The 20,895-nt window shown below is 41.6% G+C and overlaps 2 protein-coding genes across 6 annotated transcripts; one reads left to right on the top strand and one right to left on the bottom strand.

Annotated features, from left to right (window-relative positions):
* Nucleotides 1-1,529: 1,529 nt before the first annotated feature.
* On the bottom strand, nucleotides 1,530-3,145 carry LOC122770993. Its single transcript, XM_044028244.1, has 2 exons — nucleotides 3,104-3,145; nucleotides 1,530-2,770 (listed from the first exon to the last, which is right to left on the bottom strand). Exons 1-2 carry the CDS (start codon nucleotides 3,143-3,145, stop codon nucleotides 1,553-1,555), a joined length of 1,260 nt encoding a protein of 419 aa, XP_043884179.1. The 3' UTR covers nucleotides 1,530-1,552.
* A 445-nt stretch (nucleotides 3,146-3,590) lies between these two features.
* On the top strand, nucleotides 3,591-19,642 carry uso1 (USO1 vesicle transport factor). Of its 5 annotated transcripts, XM_044027965.1 has the most exons (27): nucleotides 3,591-3,820; nucleotides 5,548-5,634; nucleotides 6,116-6,180; nucleotides 6,304-6,380; nucleotides 6,630-6,641; nucleotides 6,867-6,920; nucleotides 8,622-8,722; nucleotides 8,819-8,921; nucleotides 9,070-9,125; nucleotides 9,231-9,351; nucleotides 9,466-9,644; nucleotides 9,729-9,869; nucleotides 9,961-10,049; nucleotides 10,160-10,314; nucleotides 12,291-12,496; nucleotides 12,644-12,664; nucleotides 14,492-14,602; nucleotides 15,076-15,194; nucleotides 15,489-15,670; nucleotides 15,765-15,886; nucleotides 16,012-16,150; nucleotides 16,656-16,822; nucleotides 17,046-17,111; nucleotides 17,275-17,373; nucleotides 17,458-17,562; nucleotides 17,915-18,130; nucleotides 18,807-19,642. In XM_044027965.1, exons 1-27 carry the CDS (start codon nucleotides 3,755-3,757, stop codon nucleotides 18,882-18,884), a joined length of 2,937 nt encoding a protein of 978 aa, XP_043883900.1. In that variant the 5' UTR covers nucleotides 3,591-3,754; the 3' UTR covers nucleotides 18,885-19,642. The 5 variants fall into 5 exon arrangements, with proteins under 5 accessions (XP_043883900.1, XP_043883901.1, XP_043883902.1 ...); XM_044027966.1 differs by lacking the exon at nucleotides 12,644-12,664; XM_044027967.1 differs by lacking the exon at nucleotides 6,867-6,920.
* The last annotated feature ends 1,253 nt before the right edge of the window (nucleotides 19,643-20,895 follow it).

Genomic DNA, 20,895 nt, shown 5'->3' on the forward strand with positions numbered 1-20,895 from the left:
CTCAGGTCCTGGCCCCACTCCACCAGCCAAAGAAGCTTCTGTGGTCATTCTTGATATGACAGCAGTCGTACACATCATCAAATCCCAGTGTGCTAAATTGTCTGATTACACTCAGATGGACTTGATACCATACCTACACAGCCTGATAACTGACAGGACCACAAGAGTGGATGCAGTCTGGGACAAGTATATAGAGACAAATCCCAGACTTGCGTTAAGCGTGGTGGGACAGCAGTGTGCAGAACATGAGTCTCCGCTAAGATACCTCTGCCAAAGGGAGCTCAATGGCAGAAGTTCCTCAAGGACAGTCATAATAAAGACATGTTTCAGTACATCAGTGATGAACTTCAGAGGACCACAGCTGGCTCAAGGTACCACCTCCTGACAACAAAGGCTAACTTTGTCCTGAGCAACAGACCTGATGAGCTAGAAGCATTATCACCATGTCAGCAGGAGGAAGCAGACACGCGAATGATGCTACATTTGCGTCATGCTGCTGAACAGGGTCACACCAAGGCTTACCTGAGGACAGTAGACAGTGATGTGGTTGTGCTGGCCATCAATCTGTTCCAGGAATTAGTGCTCTCAGAGCTGTGGACTGGTTTTGGATCAGGGAAGGCATATAGAGATATTCCAATCTATCACATCTCAAAAATGCTGGGACCTCAAAAATGGCCTGAAGTCCCTGGATTCAATCCCCCTGACCCAGCATGCCTTATTCCAGCATGGGAAGCATGCCCTGCACACTGCAGCGTCTTTCTGGAAGCAATCCCTCTCCAAAACTCCAGAGATTCCAGACCCCAGTGAGTGTGGTAGGGAATGGAATGACAGAACCAAAGTCTGGGTGCCATACTGGACAGATCTGGAAGATATCAGTAAGGGATGCTCACTCCTCCTCAACTGTGGCTGTGTGGTTGCTTGTAAGGGCAACTGCAAGTGCCACAGAGCTAGACTTTGCTGTACCACATTGTGCAAGTGTGAGGGAGGCTGTACTAATAATGATGAAGAGTGAAATCATTTCAAAGGGGAGGGCCTCAGCCACAACCAAAAACTTTGAATAAATATATAATGTTTAAGTATGTATTGTTCATTGTGTTATTTTACTAAAATTTAATATTGATCCTTAACATGGTGAAAAGCCAAATCTAACTTTTCACTGTGGCTTAGTTCTGAAATTGTGTTCATTTAAATCCTCAACAATGGTCCTTTTGGTTACCACATGTGATTTTTGACACTATAGTGCTATTGACCTGTCCAATCAACAATGTTATACATTGGAGGTAAAAATATGGGTCAAGGGCCCTGAGTAATATTTCAATGTGACCTTTTCAGAGATATTGACGGTTTATTTTAGCTAAATATGACTATGATAATAGATTTAACATAAATATGGACTTAAAATGAGAAAAATATATCAGAATTGCATTCCTTGTGCAAGAAACATCTCTAGGATGCACTGGGACGCATCCTCAGTGATGTATCCTGGGATCATTGGGTGTTTCGTGTCTTGCAACATCATACACCCTCGCCCAGGTGACCCAGTCAGGGTTGATCAAGTCCCGACTTGCGTCCCAGTAGCAGTCCACGGATCAGCCCTCTTAATCCAAAGCCACCTTGTGGCCTTCTCTGCGGCTCCACTCGCGGATTGGATGGCCCTCTTCTTGGCTGCTCCTGTAACACCCAAACGGCTGAGGACTTTACAAAGTGAACGCCCTGCAAAGCCTCTGCAGCCGACTTCTATAGGCTCATAAAAGGTTCTCCAGCCTCTCGCCTTGCACTCCTCCACCAGTTCCTGGTACTTAGCACGTTTCCTCTCATTGGCTTCCTCAATACGCTCTTCCCAGGGCACCGTAAGTTCCAGAATGATCAGGTGTCTTGAAGCCTCAGAGGTAATGATCATGTCTGGGCGGAGACTTGTTGTTACTATGTGCTGGGGGAACCTCAGCTGCTTCCCCAGGTCGACCTGCAGCTGCCAGTCAGAGGCAGTGTGGAGGAGGCCTGTTGTTAGTTGTGGGCGTGCCCGGGGTTTCTCTCCAGCTTTGATGAAGGGGACTGCCTTCTTTGGAGCATGATGGTGTTTGCTGGTGCTGATGGCTGAGACTAAGCTCTCAGCAATTGCCTTAAGCACCTGGTCATGGCGCCAACGATAGCGGCCATCGGCCAGAGCCTTTGGGCAGCAGCTGAGGAGATGTTCTAAGGAGCCTCTTCCAGAGCAAAGAAGGCAGGAAGGTGTCTCGCTCTTCCCCCAGACATGGAGGTTCGCTGGGCTTGGCAGGGCATCATAGACAGCTTGTATAAGGAAACGGACCCGATGGAAGTCTGCCTGTAAGATGTTTGTCCAGGTGATCCTGCGCTGCAATGCACTCTCCCACCTTGTCCACGCTCCCTGCTGCCGGAGTCCCGCTGCCCTGCTCACTCGCTCTTCCTCTACGCCTGCTCGGACCTCTTCCTGGAGTAGATGGTGTCTTTCCTTGCCACGGGCCTGGCTGACCAGAGTCTTCGGGAAGTAACCCAAGCCTGCTCTGCCTGTCTCCACAGTGCCCACCAGAGCCTTTTGTCTCAGACGTGACTCTGCTGCCTCCAGTGCTTTACCAGCCTTCCACTTCCTTCCTGTCCTCACCTCAATGCCAGCTGATGACACCTTGCAGTCCCTGGAGTCCCTGTACTGTAGGGCTTCTCTGGTGCGTACCACCATGAATTCTTCCGTGAGACCACTGAAGGGTAGTTGCAGGATGTTACTCGTCCCGTACAGTGCAGCAGAATTGGATTCCTTGAATCAAACAAAGTAAATAAAAAGACATTATACAACAATTTAAAACTAAAGGAAGCTGAGATCTTTTTGGAGGGGGCCATTTTGGATTTTATGCATACCGGCCACTAGGGGGCCACCCCAACTTGTATCCATGGATTTTTGAAAACCTTAGGCCTAACACCCTGCCAAAAATCTAAAACTTCACCAGAAGTGCACAATCTTCATGAATTCCCTCGTAGTATCTTTTTTGTTTTGATGCTAACTGAAGGCTACATAGGTTCTCTAATACACTTGGAAGGATATGGTGAGGTGACGGATATTAAAGGCCCATGTATACTCTATGCAAATGACAAGGACGTACAAATCATACTTTGCGTTCATTTCATCCGCCATTGTGCGTCTAAATGGACCAATACCGCTGGAAACTGTGGGGGCAGTATAGAGTCAATTCTGCAATTAGTCAGGAAAAGGATGAAGAAGCAACCTACAGTTGCAGTGAAACAAGTGTAAAACTTGCCAGGAAATCTGCTTGTGTTTCAGTCTATCTATGTTTGTTGATGCCTGCAACCTGGTACTTGTCAGTGCCCCCCTGAGGAAGTATTGTGTAAATGTCCATACCAATGCAAAAGACGCCCGAGGTATGTAGGGTGGTGACGCAGATAACGTTACAAAACGGTGGTAACGGACAAAAATGTATGAGTCTAAATGGATCTTACACTGAAATATGTAACTTCACCAATAATATAATCATTGCTCAATTTTACACACTGTACCTTTAAATGACACCTTCACTAAATTGACTGCTCGTCAGCCACGTAGCGCCACGTTTTCGCGCAGGCGCGGTGCAGTCGCAGTCGTGTTCCGGGCTCGGCCAGCCAGTTAGGACAACACAGTGTTTAAAAAATCATCGCTGTATATCGTCTCCCTCGTTTTGACCACACATTTGTCACACGGGCCGCGGAGTAGGGATTCTGGGACGCTTTGATTTCAGCAGCAAAGAGGATGAACTTCATCAGAGGAGTGATAGGCGGACAGGCACCCGGGCCGCAGCCGTCTGGAGCGGAGACGGTAGGAGACCAGCCTGGCTGCGGCTAGCTGCGGCTAGCTTTCATTTCACCGCAGTGAATTTAACAAACCGACGTCACTGACATTTGTAAAATTGTGTTTTTGTTTAGAAGGTATTTTCTTTCGCTTTCAGAACAGATAGAGATCTTATTTCAAACACCGGCGTCTGTTGTAATGAGGAAACGTTACAAAAGCAAGCTAGTCAGCTAGTCAGAAGGCTAATTAGCTAATGTAGCCGACCTGTCATTCTGTCATTGTACCTTCACAGTATTTATCTTGATTAGCAAAGAATCCCAATGCGTTTACGTTTTTTTTGTTTATTCGTTTATTTCGAACATGTAAAAACAAAAGAGACAAAAGAAAACAAATGCAGATGCGCATTCCACCTCATTAGTAAACACAAACCATCAGTAATAGAGGGTAATATCAACCTAACACGATGAAATGTTCTTAACCAGATAAATTCATGTTGACATAGCAGCACTAAGGAGAGCAGTTACGTTTATTCAAGTTTTCTATCTACAGCTCATTGAAAAACAACTTCCGTTGAACTAAGTGCTATACAAACAATAAACGCAAAGGTAAACAAGACACCATAGGACACAATTAGAATTAACTACACATGCACAATATAACCTAATGCATTAAATATTATATAAGTTAAATAAGGTCATGATAAACACTGAGATAAGAATGAAAATAAAATGTTGGCTAAAAGATAGATAATATTAAAATCATACAATATGGACTGTTAAATACAGATTAAAAATAAGGTGTGTTCCATATTAAAAGCAATATGTGCAAAATTAGTATTTCGGTATTGGGAATCTTGGTTTGTGGGTGCTGCTGTGTTGTGGAGTTGAACAATTCCAAGTCCTTGAAAACTGTGGTTGTATGAGTCTATTTCTGAAAGTGATTGTGAACTGCCTCAGTTATGCACACAGGGAATGAGAGGAATTTTCTACATTGACTTTTGGCTTAGCTCTCATCCTCTTCTCTATCATTAAAGGAAATAATAAATAAAACATGCCTCCATTTAGTTATGCTGTGCACTGCAAAGTTGCAAGTTATTATTTTGTTTTTTATTTTTAGTCAGAAAACATCACATACAATTTAAAAAAATTGAATCAGAAATGTTTGCACACTCACCAATTAGTCATAAGGAAATTGTCCTCTGCATTTAACACATTCTTATTACACACCAGTAGTGAACACACACAAGCCGTGCGCAGGCGCAGGGGGTATCGCGTATCTGTGCCCGGGGAGCAATGGGGGATTGGGTGCCTTGGCCCGTCCTGGGATTGAATCAGCAACCTTCCAGTTACAAGCCCAATTCCCTTTCTCTTGGCCATGGGCTATCCATGCAACACATTTGCAACACATGCCCCGAGATATTCACTTTCAAATATACTTAATCCCAAAGATCCACAAGAAAGACTTAGGACGTATGTTAAATGTCATTGTTTTTCTTCCCAAATAAATCCAGCACCACTCAAAGTGAAAAGAACAACAAATCGACCGACTAGTCTGGTTGTAACTGCGTCACTACACTGAATACAGGTGCCACTGATAAAGGGGGCAGTTAAAATATGTTGTCTCATGCATCATGCATCAGAATTGAAATGTTGCAACATTACACCTTCTCTGATCTGAAAAGTGTTTTGCTCTTTCAAAACACATGAGTATGAATGAGGCACGAACATTAAAGTAATGTTTGCTTTCATCGATAGATCCAGAAGCTGTGTGACAGGGTGGCCTCCTCAACACTACTAGAAGACCGAAGAGATGCTGTGCGGGCGCTCAAGTCCCTCTCTAAGGTATGATGTGAAAGAAAGCAGGTGCAGCAGAAACACACTGTTGCCAGTTGAATAGCTACACCAATGCATCGTTTATGATCCTGTTAAATTATTTAGATCTTATTCATTCACTTATTTGTGTTAATGTAAATGATGCTTCTGGCACTGTTGTATGTGACATAGACTAGTTGTCAACAAATGAGAAAGCGACAGTATAGATGAAGTTTTTGTTGACCTTTTTTAATGTGATATACATCAATGTAGACCTCTGTCCAGCTGCCATTTATGTACAGACAGATTTGGTCACTCATGGTTGCTGTGACAGACCACAGCAACCATGATTAATGAATTTATAAGGCGTTCAGGGGCAATAGGGTTGCAAATTTACAAGCAGGTGTCAGCTCTGGTCAGAAACACCTTTTATTATTGTCCTGTGTTTCTTTTAATGCGTTTGATCTCTGTTTGCATTAAAATAAACTCCCCTTGTTTTATTTGTATCTAGAAATATCGCATGGAAGTTGGAACACAGGCAGTGGATCACTTGATTAACATACTACAAACTGACAGGTATGCTGATATAAATTTGTATTTTATGTGGTTTGTTTCTGTGTCCCTATTGTAATGGTGTAACTTTATAATATATAGTAGAAATGTTTTGTGTGAAAGTGAATCTCTTTGTAAATTGAACAGGTCAGACTCTGAAATCCTGGGCTATGCTTTGGACACACTTTACAACATCATCTGCAACGATGAAGAAGAGGAGCAAGGTATAACCCCCGCAATTATTAGACATCATGAAATTCACCTTCAATTGGTGATCATTTAATGATAAATTCTGTGTCCATTATGAATAGTTTTGACTGATTGAGCCATTGTTCTGTTTGCATGTGTATAATTAGTTCCACTTGATTTGTCAATTTGCGTTTCCCCTCTTCTGTGCACTGATGATGATGATGATGAGCGTTTCATGTTAAGATTCTCATCTCTCTTTTCTCTTCCATGTTTTAACCATACAGATGAATCAGAAGGTAAAACTCATTGTCTGTGCATGATGCCACCTTTCTAACAAGCAGCAAACAGCACTCACAAATCATAGTTCTTCTTGGGTGGGATGTGGAAAAGCTGCACATTTGTAGTTTTGACCTTGTGCAGTGTCCGGATTCAAGTAGACTATGTTTGTATTGTTACTGCCATGTCTTCATGAGAATCTGGCCACTTACTTTTAAACTTCCTCTTCCCCGCTGCCCTCACAGATGCAGTAACCCCTCTCCCTCTATCAGGGAAGCATAAGAATGTGTCCGTGCCTGGTCAGTACAGTGTGTAGTGATATTTGTACTCAACTAACTTACTCTAAATTTAGTTGGTACTGGTGTAGTGACGGGAAGGAATTTTGGGTGGTAACAAGAATGCTTCATTAATACTATCACATGCTCTAACTTTCTCTCATGTTATTGCCATTTTTCCTCACATCTTAATACTTTTTATTGCACCGTGTGATAAAGGACTTACATTATTGAGTTTTTCTGGGTGACTTGTTTTCTGTCCATATCCAAATGATAAATGACAAAACACATTATATTTCGTTCCTCTGAATGTATCGAACAGTGCCGAAAGTTTCATTAACATTAGCTGCACTTGATAAATATAAAAGTCTTTATATTGACTCTCATTTAACTGCTCATTTGACCCTCACTGGTCCGTAATAAAACTGAGTGTCAATGTGAGGATCACCCCACCCAGGGCTGGACTGGGACCACAAAAAATGGCCCTGGCATTTTTGGCCATGGCAACCCACTGTGATTATTCATACAATATGCGAGGCACATGACATACCAGAGGATATATGCGCACATTGTGTTGTTTCAAAAATTAAAATAAAGCACAGTGGCCTACATGGAAGAGAGCTAGTGTTATTTCTCTGGTTACTAGGGCTGCAACTAACGATTATTTTTAGAATCGATTAATCGAGTATTCTTTTGTGCATAAAATGTAGTTAAAATGTTCTCAAATGTCTTTTCAGTTTTTTTGTCAAATGGAGCAAAGAAACCAGAAAATATTCACATTTTAAGAAGCTGAAAAATCAGAAAGCTTGTAGTAATTGTTAACTAAAACCAATGAATCAATTACAAAAATAGTTCTAGTCATCGATTTACAATCGATTAAATGAATAATCGTTGCAGCCCCACTGGTTACCTAACAATGATTAATCATCCATTTCGGCAAAAGAATGTTTCACTAATATTACATAATAATAACTGTAAGCTGTAACACCTGCAAACTACTACTTTACGGCAAGCTAAAATAACACCAAGTTGGACACCAAGTCTACTCCTAGTATTATTTCAGAACAAAGGCTATAAAAGCGATTGACACAGGCGCACGCACCCACCTCCTCAATCTGTCCTTGCTGAGTCTCGTGGGTCTCTCTCCTCCTCTGAATCCACCTGAATAGGTACTTGCACATGTGCCACTCCGACAGCCACATTTTTATTTTTTTAAGCTGTGGGCCGGCCCAAAAATGGGCGTTGGCCCACCGGACATTGCCCGGTATGCCCAATGGTCAGTCCATGCCTGACCCCACCTGCCCAAGGAAAACAAATCCTGTTGGACTGAGGCTTTGGAGGTGTATTTGTCTTTGAAGCACAGTTATATAACCATTGACCTATCTTCATAGTTTGACAAGTATACCACATTTTTTAGAATGCTATTTTTGTCCCAGAAACCCTATAACTTAAATGAACCGTGTTCCTCCTTGTGACCAGATGTTCACTAATGTTGTATGTCTCACCCCGTTTCCCCCTCCAGAAGACGACAAGTATCACCCTGAGCATCTGCATTGTTTTCACATTGGACAGATTTGCATATTTTTTGTTGCTTGATTACTAAACGGCAGATAATCTAACTCATGCTGATTGCTATGAACAAACCGTCTGGTTTCTTCATTAGAGAGGAGTCTTCCAGTAGTGGTCAGTTGTGGTCTGATTTTAGCTTTAAATCTTCCTTCACAGATGAGACTATCCAGAAGCAGGCAGATGATTTGGGTGCCCAGTTTACAGAGACTTTCATCCAGGACCCTGAACATGTGACCCTTCTCCTCACTGTGTTGGAGGTACTGAAATCTGACCTCTTCAGTGGAAACACCTCTGCACTAATATGTTTGTGTGAAAATAGTTTCTGATGCATTTATGTGTTGTTGTAATTCCAGGAGTTTGACTTTCATGTCCGTTGGCCGGGAGTGAAGCTGCTGACTGCTCTCCTGAAGAATCAGGGTGTCCAAGTCCAAGGCATCATCCTGGTCAGCCCTATGGGTGAGTTTATCCTCTGTAAATCAATTTAGTAACTTTACCTTCAGTTTTTAAATCCACATTTCTGCTTCTATCTGCTTTTACCCTTACTGTGGCTGTCTGTCAGCTCTGGAAGAGATTTAAATTCTCACAAACTGTTTGCTTTTCAAAGGCGTTTCCAGATTGATGGACTTGTTGGCTGACTCCAGAGAAGTAATCCGCAATGATGTGAGTACTACTTCTCTACTGAACACTGGTTTTCATGTTACGGCAGTTAAATGTAAACCAAAAGCACAGGGGATGCGTGACAACCTGTTTTCTTCTTTCCAACAGGGACTGTTGTTGCTTCAGCAACTGACCAAAGGCAACGCTGCCATTCAGAAAATTGTGGCGTTTGAGAATGCATTTGAGCGTCTTCTTGATATAATAACAGAAGAGGGCAGCAGTGATGGAGGTAAAAATCAATGTCGATTAACTCAAGACCTTCAGTGTAGAATTGCTTGGAATAAAACGAGATAAGTGTTATTGTGGAGTAATATCTGGACCTGATTGTCCTCCCTGTGTGCAGGTATTGTGGTGGAAGACTGTTTGCTGCTGCTGCTTAACCTGCTAAAGAACAACAGCTCCAACCAAAATTTCTTTAAGGAGGGCTCCTATATCCAGAGAATGAAACCCTGGTTTGAGGTGGGTGATGATAATTCTGGCTGGTCTGCACAGAAGGTCACCAACCTCCACCTCATGCTTCAGGTATGGCAGAGCAGTAATGTCAACAGTTTCCTTCAAATCTTGAAACTTCAATTTCGCCGATCAATAATCTGTTTATAATCCCAGCTGGTGCGAGTTATGGTGTCTCCAGTGAACTCTCCTGGAGCAACATCGAGTTGTCAGAAGTCAATGTTTCAGTGTGGCCTCCTGCAGCAGTTGTGCACCATCCTCATGGCCACTGGAGTGCCTGCTGACATCCTGACTGAGGTAATCCTCGTAAGAAACGCAACACTTTTCCACTTGGGCTTGCCTCCATAAAAACAGTGTTCAAGCTTGTGATTTCAACTCTCTTTTTCAGACTATCAACACTGTATCAGAGGTTATCAGGGGCTCACAGGTCAACCAGGACTACTTTGCTTCTGTCAATGCCCCTTCAAACCCACCAAGGTAAGATACAACGAGTGAACTAACCTTTTAAATCTCCCATATCCATCTGAAAGTAAATCTAATTAATGACCCAACTTTCTGTCTGCTCTCTGCACTTCATCTCTTCATAGACCAGCTATTGTGGTCCTCCTCATGTCCATGGTGAATGAGAGACAACCATTCGTACTTCGCTGTGCTGTCCTCTACTGTTTCCAGTGTTTTCTCTCTAAAAACCAGAAAGGCCAGGGGGAAATTGTGGCAACACTGCTGCCTTCCACCATCGATGGTATGTTACACTAATATAAAAATGATAAGTAGTTTCATCAGTGTTTTTTTTCCATAATTTTCTTGTGTCTTTGGAGAATTTATACATCAACAGTATCAATCATAGCAACTAGTTTTGTAGCCTCTTCTTCTCAACTTTAACACATATTAGACATTGCCATTGAAGAGTAAAGGTCACAGTTGCTCATCGGTATTTGTTTACAAATTGAGCAAAATAATCTCATGTTTCTTTCTGGAGATCGTCCAGTGAGACTGTATGTGTGAACACAGAAGTCACTGCAGTGATTTTCTGCTTAATGTCCAGCTAAGATAAATTATGTGCCAGAGATTCTTCTGCTCTTATCAGTTCGAGATATTCCGATACCATTTTTTCCCTTGCGATACCGATTCCGATACTTGTGCTGTGGGTATCGGCCGATACAGAGTACCGATACCGATACCAGTGTGTTATAAATAAATATATATCATACTACGCCTGCATGACTGTGATATGATTATCATTGGTGGTAAGGTTTGGCTCAGGTTAAACCCGCTGTAAAACATGAACGAATACAGCAAATGGACACCATTTATTTTTACCAGTGATATGTTATTTCGTTTTTCAGCTAGTACGTTTGTTTTGACTCTGGTCCAAACACCGCAGCACTGGCAGAGCTTCATGTTTCCATGACGACTGACCGGGAAAGAACGCACGTGACATAATTTTTACTTGACTCCAGATTGTTAAAATGAGTCTCTGAAGTAACACTGAACTTTCAAAACAGAGGCATACATACGCAGGACACAGGTACGCTGGTTAGTTGTAGTGCTGCTCTTTTTGTTTAATAAACGGGCCGCTCCAGTTTGACTGTAGGCATGCTAACGGAGCTAGCGCAGCTAACCAAGCTAACGGAGCTAACTGGTAAATACGGCCAAACTGCTGACATGATGAGCTAACATTAGCTCCTTGTCTACAGGTGTCGGGTGATCAGTTCTTCTTCACACCTCTAAAACAGCGCAGCGCAACTGTTTCAAGAGCGGCGAAGAAGAACCGCGTCAGAGCTAACGGAGTGCTAATAAATTACGTGGTATCGGATCGGTGCATGGACTCCAGTACTCGCCGATACCGATGCCCACATTTTTGGCAGTATCGGAGGCATTTCCGATACTGGTATGGGAATTGGAACAACTCTATTATCAGTGTGTCTTATCGAGGCGATGTCCTGCAGTGTTCGTCACACTGTGTGTGAACAACAATTTTCAGCAGACATTACCTGGAGGTAAAGATGCATCCTCCTAGGTTAATCCACACAACATGGAACAGATCTAAAATGACAAATGGACAATGTTATGTACAAGATGCTGGCAATGCCACATGCTAAAGACCACTCTCTAGCAGTTAGGTTTGAGGAAGAAGGATGAGGTGATTAAAGTCATCATTTGTCTTAATATCAAAACGTTTACCCACATTTATATGTATTAATGAATTACTCGTATACATACATGCATATCCTTAATCTATGTTTACAGTAATAATATTGTGAGCAATCTGACCAACTCAAAATGAGCAATTTCTGTTTTTAGCATGATGTTAAGCAGTAACACAATGTACATTTAAATGCATCTTCAGCTTTATGTATGTATTAGAGATGAGTGGATCATCTGCACCCGCTGCTCAATATCAATAATCCACCCGCCATCCACCCAAAGCAATATTTTTTTCAACAATACTAGCAGTCTGCTAAACATGGAACACAGCAGCACCCCATTTCTGCCTGATGAAAAATAATGTTTTTAGAATGTTCACATTTTAGATCTGGTCAATATGTTAACCTACGCATCATTTATTTATTTGTTTGTTTGTTTGTTTGTTTGTTTGTTTGTTTGTTTCAAACGCGACCCCCCCGCAATTCATCCAAATGAATTAATATTTTTCCCACGCGATCCACCCGTGCATCTCTAGTATGTACAGTTATTTACTGACTCCTTGTTTCCCAGCCAACTCTATCTCAGCGGGCCAGCTGCTTTGTGGAGGCCTGTTCTCAGCAGACTCTCTGTCAAACTGGTGTGCTGCTGTGGCCTTGGCTCATGCCCTGCAGGACAATCTTACCCAGAAGGAGCAGCTGCTGAGGGTTCAACTTGCCACCAGCCTGGGCAAACCCCCGGTCTCTCTGCTGCAGCAGTGCACCAACATCCTTTCCCAGGTAGGACTTTTTAAAAAATGATGCTGCCGTGATGCTGATAGGCTCATTGTATTTGGGTTGCATAAGTTATGTTAAAAAAAAAACAACAACATACTTAATTGTGAACAGCAGTGACTAGAACAGTGTCACATTATTGTGGTTTTGCAGGGAGATAAGATCGCCCGGCGGGTGAGTAAAGAGTGTGCACTGCGTTCATATATGTGTGTTTTGAGTGTTTGGGCGGCACATGTCCGGGTTATTTTGGCTTGGCATCTGTAGTAGGGGTCTCAGTGACCCACGTGTTGGGATATCTCTCTTCCCTTTAACTCTTTACTACCCCTTCTTTGTTCCTAACCTTTGGCTATGACCCAGTTCTTCCTGATAAGGGTGCCAATAATACAAAGGGCACTATGCAGTGTGATACATCCGTTGAACCCATAGGTGTTGCATACTTTGTGGGGAGAAACTCAACAATCACAAGCAAGCTGCTGTTTTGACATTCTGTGTTGAATGTGTGACATGGAAATATGCAGAATTAATGACGGTGACTTGCACTTCTTTCTCTTCAAACCCACTCTAATGGTGGCTTTCAGTGTAAAGGGCAAGGGGCATTGTTTCTGTAGTGCTGACCACGAGTTGTAGTGGAGTTGTATAGGAGGGAGATGTGTTTGTTCTATTAATCCTTATGATCATTTTCTTTTCTTTTGTTTTTATCTCTTCATTTTGCATTACGTCATATTTGGAGACAAAATCTGAAAAGGTGATTTCGTAAGTTCTTGCAGGATGGAATGCTGCGCAGTTTTTAGCTGAACTGTCTATGCTCAGATCTCCCATGTTTACACAGTTAACTGATTTCACCACAGATCAGATATTTGTGCTGCTTAAAGCATGTCGTGCATCAGGTTTCGATGCACCAGCTTACTCGTGTGTACAGACTTAACTCATCTCTGCGCTGTGTTTACATCTGTACACTTTATTAAAGAATTTATATTTCAACTGCATTAAAATCATCCCATCCTTTTCTGCTGTTTTTGAGATTTCCGTTTTTTTTTCTTTTTTTAAAACCTGGCACAAGTTTCCTGTAAATCTCCTAATATGTGCCATTGTAAATAGAGAATAGAAAATCCCGGCTGAGGTTTTTAGTAGATCATGAACCTCATACATGTTTCCTAAAGCTGTTTCATGGAAATGCACCATTTTTTGTTATTTCTCATTTTAATTGCTGTTCCTTTTTCATTGTTAAAAGGTCATTTGATAGCTTTTGCTTTGCATGTGCTGATAAATAAACAATACTGTTTTAATCAGCAGTTTTGATGAATTGATTCTGTATCACAGGACTGCATGCTCTAAACTAATTCTGTTTGAATACACTGCTTGTATTAATTCCAAGTATGTCCCAGTTTTTTGTTCATGAAAACCTAATTAACTATTAATTTGATGTGATTAATGCAAAGTGATTCATGTTGTCCGTATGCTTCTAGTCCAGTTTTTTCTAAACTAAATGACTGGATGGGGAAACCTTTTTCAATATTCCACACCATGGTTCTTTTAAAACGAACTCGTAACATGGCTCTTTTTGTTGTATTTTAGCTGCTTTTTTCCCACTTGTTTTGAAGATATTTACAGTCATTTTGTGGATTGCATCTGGCAAATCAAATGCTTTGGTCATTTGCTTTGAGTTACTTGAACATCCATTTGTAAAAACATGTCTTTTCTTGAATTGGGGCTGAACATCAAGCATTTTCAAATTTGAAATGGCTGAATATGTAATCATTGTACATGTTGGAAACATTTCATATCTTCTAAGTTTTCATTTGTGCATTAGAATATGAAATGTCATGTTTTAATACTGCATCACATTTTAAATTACTTTTATTCCACAAATACTGAACTTGCTTGAATTCTAATCAGACATTTCCCCCCCACACTGTTCAGCCCTACTTTCTATCACATATTATTGACATGTGGTGTGTGTGTGTGTGTGTGTGTGTGTGTGTGTGTGTGTGTGCTCTGCAGGGCAGTAAAGTGCAGACGAGGGTGGGCCTCCTCATGCTCCTGTGTACCTGGATCAGCAACTGTCCCATCGCTGTCACACACTTTCTACACAATCAGGAAAATGTTCCTTTTGTATCCTTGAGGCAGGTGACGTGCAGTCTGTCAGTGTTTCATTATCACCACAACTGTCGCGTCATAGCTGAACTTACACACCATTACCTAAACTGTTCACTTATCACAGCAAAAAAACACATTTCATTGCTATCCAGTCTTTTAACTTGTCCATTTGCCCACAAATCAAACGTATTCAGTTTGAAATGATTTCCTTGTTAATGAAGCAAATAAACCAGAAAATATTCACATTTAAGAAGCAGAGAGCATAGTAAAATATCAAGAATATCAAAACCTCAACCACGTTGGGTTGTTGTTGGCTTTCATCCCAAACTCTGTGAGATGAATTAACCTTGTCATTCCGTTAATATCAGGTACCATCTTTGTCTTTACTGAGTTGACCCTGGATCTATTGTGAACGCATTCATAATAACTCTGTGCAGTATATTCCAGCTCCAGGTGGTGAATGAATCCTTGACTTCATGTTCATGTAGCTAACAGCTCAGATCTCAGAGAACCTTGGAGAAGATGAAAGGCTAGTTCAGGGCTTGTGTGCGCTGCTTCTTGGCATCTGCATCTATTATAACGACAACTCACTGGAGAACTACACCAAGTAAGTGTGATATGTGTTTGAGTCAAACAAATGGTCCATTGTTCTGCTTGAGAAATGACTCGTTCTTTTCCTAACTCAGCTCTTCCTTTCAGTACTACTATAATAGCTCCAGCTCTGTTGGTTGTTTGTATTTGGATTGGAATGATATGACGGAAAATGGTTTTTTAGACAGTGAGTTAAACTCATATAACGTGTATGTAATACTCACGCACCCGTGACAAACACAGGTTTGAGCAATAACCTGTATGTCAACCACTGTGTCCTGTTCAATACTCGTCTGTGTGTCTGCTGCAGAGAGAAGCTAAAGCAGTTGATCGAGAAGCGCATCGGAAAGGAAAACTTTGTTGAGAAACTCGGCTTCATCACTAAACACGAGCTGTACTCGCGGGCCGCCCAGAAGCCGCAGCCCGTCTTCCCGTCTCCAGAGCAGATGCTGTTTGATCACGAGTTCACCCGGCTGGTCAAAGAACTGGAGGGTCAGTCAGAGACTTTGTTTGTTTTTGTCTTCAGGTGATGATACTTTTGTTATCACAGTTTTTAAAGACAGACGTTCCTCTCCACTCCTTACAGGTGTAATCACCAAAGCAGTTCACAAATCCAGTGAGGAGGAGAAAAAGGAGGAGGAGGTGAAGAAGACGTTAGAGCAACATGACAACATTGTTACTCAGTACAAAGAGCTGATTAGAGAACAGGTAAAATTACTCTTCTTTCAATTACACATGTGGTTTGTGTTTAATTTCATTTAATTTCATTTAATTTGATTAATATTTGATGTGAGGTGATGTTGACTGTTTTCTCTGAACTTTGTGGTCGTCAGGATGCTCAGATCCAGGAGCTCAAAGAGCAGGTGGCGTCCATGTCGTCCCAGAACGAGCAGATGCAGGCGACAGTCACGCAGCAGCTGTCCCAGATTCAGCAGCACAAAGACCAGTACAACATCCTCAAGCTCAAACTAGGTGCATTCAACTTCTCAGTTCTCTACAAGGAGTAGGAATTAAAGAAGAATCTTTAGATTTATGGTCTGTTAATCTGAGAAAAATCAGGCATTATTGTGTTCACAGTCCTGTATGGATTTAATTTTATTTGGCAATCATGGAACACAACAGGTGATATGAAGGCTCTTCTGTAGGCAAACGTGCAGACGTGCCCTGTGTTTATAATTCTGGATCTTATCCCCGTTTATGTTGTAACGTTTTACATGTGGCAACACGTGATAGGCTGCCACATCCTGAGATACAGTTTCACAAACAAGCACATGAAGCAACCACAGGCACAATCAGATCAGGTTATACAACAACAGTTTGGTTCTCTAAGAAATACACAGGGTTTGTTTGACAAACAGAAATTAGCAGTATGAGACATTCACGTTGTATGTTCCAACTGTTTCAACCAGAAAGAAAAAGCATCAAGGTTTAACTTCCATTGTAACTGGACGTATGTGTATCTGGTTACGACTCCCAGGTAAAGACAACCACAGTCAGTCTTGCAGCCAGGGAGACGGCTCTCAGGTGAACGGGCTGCAGACAGAAGAGCTGACGCAGCTTAAAGAGGAGGTGGAGGAGCTCCGCAAACAACACGCACTCCTTCAGACGCTGCTCAAGGACAAAGATGCACTCATCGACTCTCTGGTTAGTAAAGATCTGTGTCCACCACAGAATCACTGATTGACTCATGGCCCTCCATTTTGACATCATTACACAATTGATGTTTGTGTAGTCTTTTTGTAATCAGACACACACATAGATGTTACATTACAGGAGTAGTTGCTGCTGCTGCTGCTGTCAAATATGATCTGACCATAAGAACCATATGTAGAGCTTTATGTGTTACGTCTGCACTGTGTGTCTGTAGAGGCTGGAGGCAGCACAGCCAGTGGAGGGTTCAGCACGAGGATCAGAAAACACAGAACTACTCAAGGTGACATTTATCATCATCATTATAAAGGTTTTATAGAGTGTTGGAGCATAAGACATCCAGTAGTCAATGCATGTAAATGAGTGGGTTTTGTTAAACAGCTGAAAGCATGTTTCTAATTGTTAGATAATGTAACTGTGTCTTCTAAATGTCTCGTCTCTTGCAGGAGCTGGAGGTTTTGAGGAGTCAGTCTCAGTCTCAGTCGGTAGAAATCGACCAGCTGAAGACGGAAAAACAGGAACTCGTCAGAAAAGCTGAAGCTGGAGTAAATATGCAAATCATGCAGCATGTTGCAAAGTTACCGTGGAGTTCTTATCTTATAATAGATAACTCATCTGATTTCTTTCAGTCCTCAGACACGGTCCCCAGCAGTGCCGGCTCATTAGACACAGCGAAGTTGGCAGAACTGGAGAGCAGACTCACAGCACAGACAACTGAAACAGAAAGACTCAAGGTATGAGGCATGACTGAGTATTAACATGTTTCCTTAAGCCACATTTGGATTTGAACAGGATTTCTGATGTTTTTAAACAGTCTGACTTTACAGACATGTGCAGAGTAGAGAGGCGAGTCGGGAAGTGCAGAGAGATTTTAGTCATTTTGTGATCAGTGTTATTACTGATGAGTGAGTCTAATGCACGTTGAACCAAAATCAATATTTGATTTCATACAGGAAATGAACCCCAGCCTTTGACCATTTCATGAAAACACACAAAAAACAAGTGGCTTAGGGAGCTATGGGATGTTCATTAGGGTTTGATCAGTCTTTTCTTGGACAGTCAGACCTCTCCTCTTTGTTGGTTCAGGAGGAGACAAAGAGCTTGGTGAAGAGCCGAGCCGACCTTGAGCAGCAGTTGGCTTCAGCCACCAGCACAGTGGCCATCCTGCAGACGGAGAAATCAAAGCTACAAACGGAGGTTCAAGAGTCCAAGAAGGAGCAGGATGACCTGCTGATGCTGCTGGCAGACCAGGACCAGAAGATCCACAGTCTGAAACAGAAACTCAAAGACCTGGGAGAAACGGTAGACAAAAAAATACAATAAAAAATACTCACTTGCAGTCGACTTGCCCGCATTACGTTTTTAAGATACACAAATGTATGTAACTGAGGGCAACCAGGGTCATTTTTTTTATTGTTGATGGATGAGAAGAATAAAAGTTAAATGAAGGTAACGAAGATCAGGGAAGTTTCCGGGCTAATGAGGATTATGACAAAAAGGACAGAAGCATCATGTTCCTCCAAAAACTGTAACAAATTTAAATAAAAAGTACTCCCGTCTCACTGTCGGGACATTAGATGTCTTTGTAGATTTCAGTCACTTTAGTGTTTGTTTCCAGATCTAACGCTTAAAGCTGCAGTTGAGAGGAAACTGTTGAGTGTCATCTTCAGGTTGTTAGGGTTTGGTGTCGCGTCTGTCCGCCCTAAGCCCCTCCCATCAGATGGGCGTGGACAGATTTATGTGCTCCATTCGGGAACATGTTGAAAATGGGCCAGATTTCTCTATAAGGAAGAAGCGCTTAGATCTCTTAATTTACAATATGCTGAAAGGTTATTTTAGAATTATTGATCAATAATGACAGAAATGTCATGGCAGCTGTTGGTCATAGTTTTTCTAATATCATTTTCAGTCTGCTTTAAAACTATTGAGCCGCGTTTTGTCTGTTTGCTTTAGTGAGACTGTGACTCTTTGCTTACAGGTGGAAGATGAAGACGACCTTGACACCAGGGACCAAACAGACGATGACGACGAGGACGAGGAGGACGTCGAGGACTAAAGGATGAACACTGAAAGGAGAATAAACAGAAGAGATATATATGTCTGCCAGCAGGCAAGAAAAGACTTTACAGAAGCGCGTGAGAAACTGGAGAATAGGACTAATATATTGAAGGAGTTTCTCCTCCCAGCTGCCATGCCATCTTCACCTCTCTTCAGTTTTCAGTGACGACATAAGGAATTGAACACGTCAGTGCATTCATCTGTTTCTCTTCCCATCAGTTCACGATGGATTTTACCGATCACGTGTTGTATTGTAACATATTTTCACATATTATGTGTTCACACAAGTTAAAAACAAACACAACTCCAGGTTCATTTTAAGTGCACAAGAGTTTTCCGGAGCGTTTGTGGAGGAGGAGGATTACAAATGTAGCAAGAGATGCAACAAAGAACACATTTGACATTCTTCTCAATTTATCGTATAAATGCTGGCGAGCTCCTCAGACAGGCTTGTGGCCCCGCCCCCCCCCCCCATGCATCAGAATCCGCTGCAACATGTCACTGTGCTGTACCTTGAATTCATCTGCCTTCATGCCAGTGTCAGTTCCACTTTGACGACACGTAACGTAACTGCTCTGCGATATGCTGCAAAACACTGACGGAAAAAGATATTTTTGCAACTTTCTTTGTCCAGTACTGGCGTTCAGCTTCTGTATGATGCTGTGTAACTTATCAATTTATGAGCCACATTGAAATGATGGTCTGTTTGCCTGTATGGAGAAGTAATTGTAGATAAATTAAATTTTACTAAATCCACACAGAGTTTGCTCGTCTTTTTGGATTATTTATGTCTTAATATTTGGCTCGATTTATTGAATATTTCAGTCCTTGTGTACCACGTTCTTATAGATGTACCCGTGTTTGCCTTATGTACTGGTTTCTATCTTTTAAACATGCTTGGGTAGCAAAATTTGTTCAGTGTAATTTAAAAAATAGTCAATTTGTGCTCAAAATAGACATTTGGGTTCACTTACAAAAATACAAAATAGCAGTGTTCAGTCAATAGCTGTCAAAACTGTACACAGGATAAACAGTAGTTTCTTTCTCTCTTCACATACAGTATGTAGGGGCTTCTAGAATAAAACAAAACTCTCTTTCATTTTAGTTTATTGTATGAATGCTGAACTTTTCTGGACTCTTGAATTGAAACTGAAGACCAGAAGACACTACGTTGACATTTGATTTGTGGAGATTGTGCATTAAATCATTCATTCACCTGGATTTTTCCAGGTTAAAGCGAGACGTTTTCTGGGCAACAGCTCGGATCACCTCATTCAGTTACTCAAAAAAACACAAACACGCACACAAATCCATTTACATGGAGCAATTCTAACATCCATTCACACGCTAGACAGAAATAAATCACTAAGAATAGAAAATGCTTTCTCAACATTGCAAATAATGTAACACAAGGGCCAGAGTAACAAAAAAAAGAAAAGATAATTGAATCGAAGCATTAAATTTTATGTCTCGGACTAACAAGCATTTAGAATTACGTCGGTCCAGGAGATCAAATAAACCCATGAAATAAAAAACATGACAGTAATGAATTCAATAAAAGGAGGAAAGAACAAAATAAAACATTCAATTTGTAGTCTATAGTAAAACGCCCTGGAGTAAATAAAAATGCAGAAGTGGTTGCTGAAACAAACCCACAGTTGAGTCTGTAACATTTGTTTTCCATTCTCGGGGAGAATTGTGACTCCAGACAACTTCAATTATTCAAGCGCTCTGAGCCTCTGGGCAACGAGGATGACACAGCTCTCACTTTGGTTTTTAGGTGAACTGCTCCCTAACATGAGATGGAAACTGTGTCAAAAAATAAAATACGAGTTGATCTTCCTTTATTCTTCAAAGGGTTGATTGTACTTAATGAGATTTATTAATTAATGTGCAACATAACGACACAATTGTACAGAAAACCATAGAAAAACATGGGTTTCATCTATGGAATTTGGTGTATTTCAAGATCTGCAGATGAAAACCATGTAAGACCCAAGATGTTCTTC

The sequence above is a fragment of the Solea senegalensis genome, linkage group LG6, assembly GCF_019176455.1.
Source record: "Solea senegalensis isolate Sse05_10M linkage group LG6, IFAPA_SoseM_1, whole genome shotgun sequence".
In the NCBI taxonomy this organism is placed as follows: Eukaryota; Metazoa; Chordata; class Actinopteri; order Pleuronectiformes; family Soleidae; genus Solea; species Solea senegalensis.

What these genes read in the sequence shown, in the direction of transcription:
- uso1 (XM_044027965.1), top strand. Translation starts at nt 3,755, where the DNA reads ATGAACTTCATCAGAGGAGTGATAGGCGGACAGGCACCCGGGCCGCAG. An exon ending in GAGAAGTAATCCGCAATGAT is followed by an intron (nt 9,126 to 9,230) that starts GTGAGTACTACT and finishes TCTTTCCAACAG; the next exon opens with GGACTGTTGTTGCTTCAGCA. An exon ending in CTGCTGACATCCTGACTGAG is followed by an intron (nt 9,870 to 9,960) that starts GTAATCCTCGTA and finishes TCTCTTTTTCAG; the next exon opens with ACTATCAACACTGTATCAGA.
- LOC122770993 (XM_044028244.1), bottom strand. Translation starts at nt 3,145, where the DNA reads ATGGCGGATGAAATGAACGCAAAGTATGATTTGTACGTCCTT. An exon ending in AGTATGATTTGTACGTCCTT is followed by an intron (nt 2,771 to 3,103) that starts GTCATTTGCATA and finishes GTTTGATTCAAG; the next exon opens with GAATCCAATTCTGCTGCACT.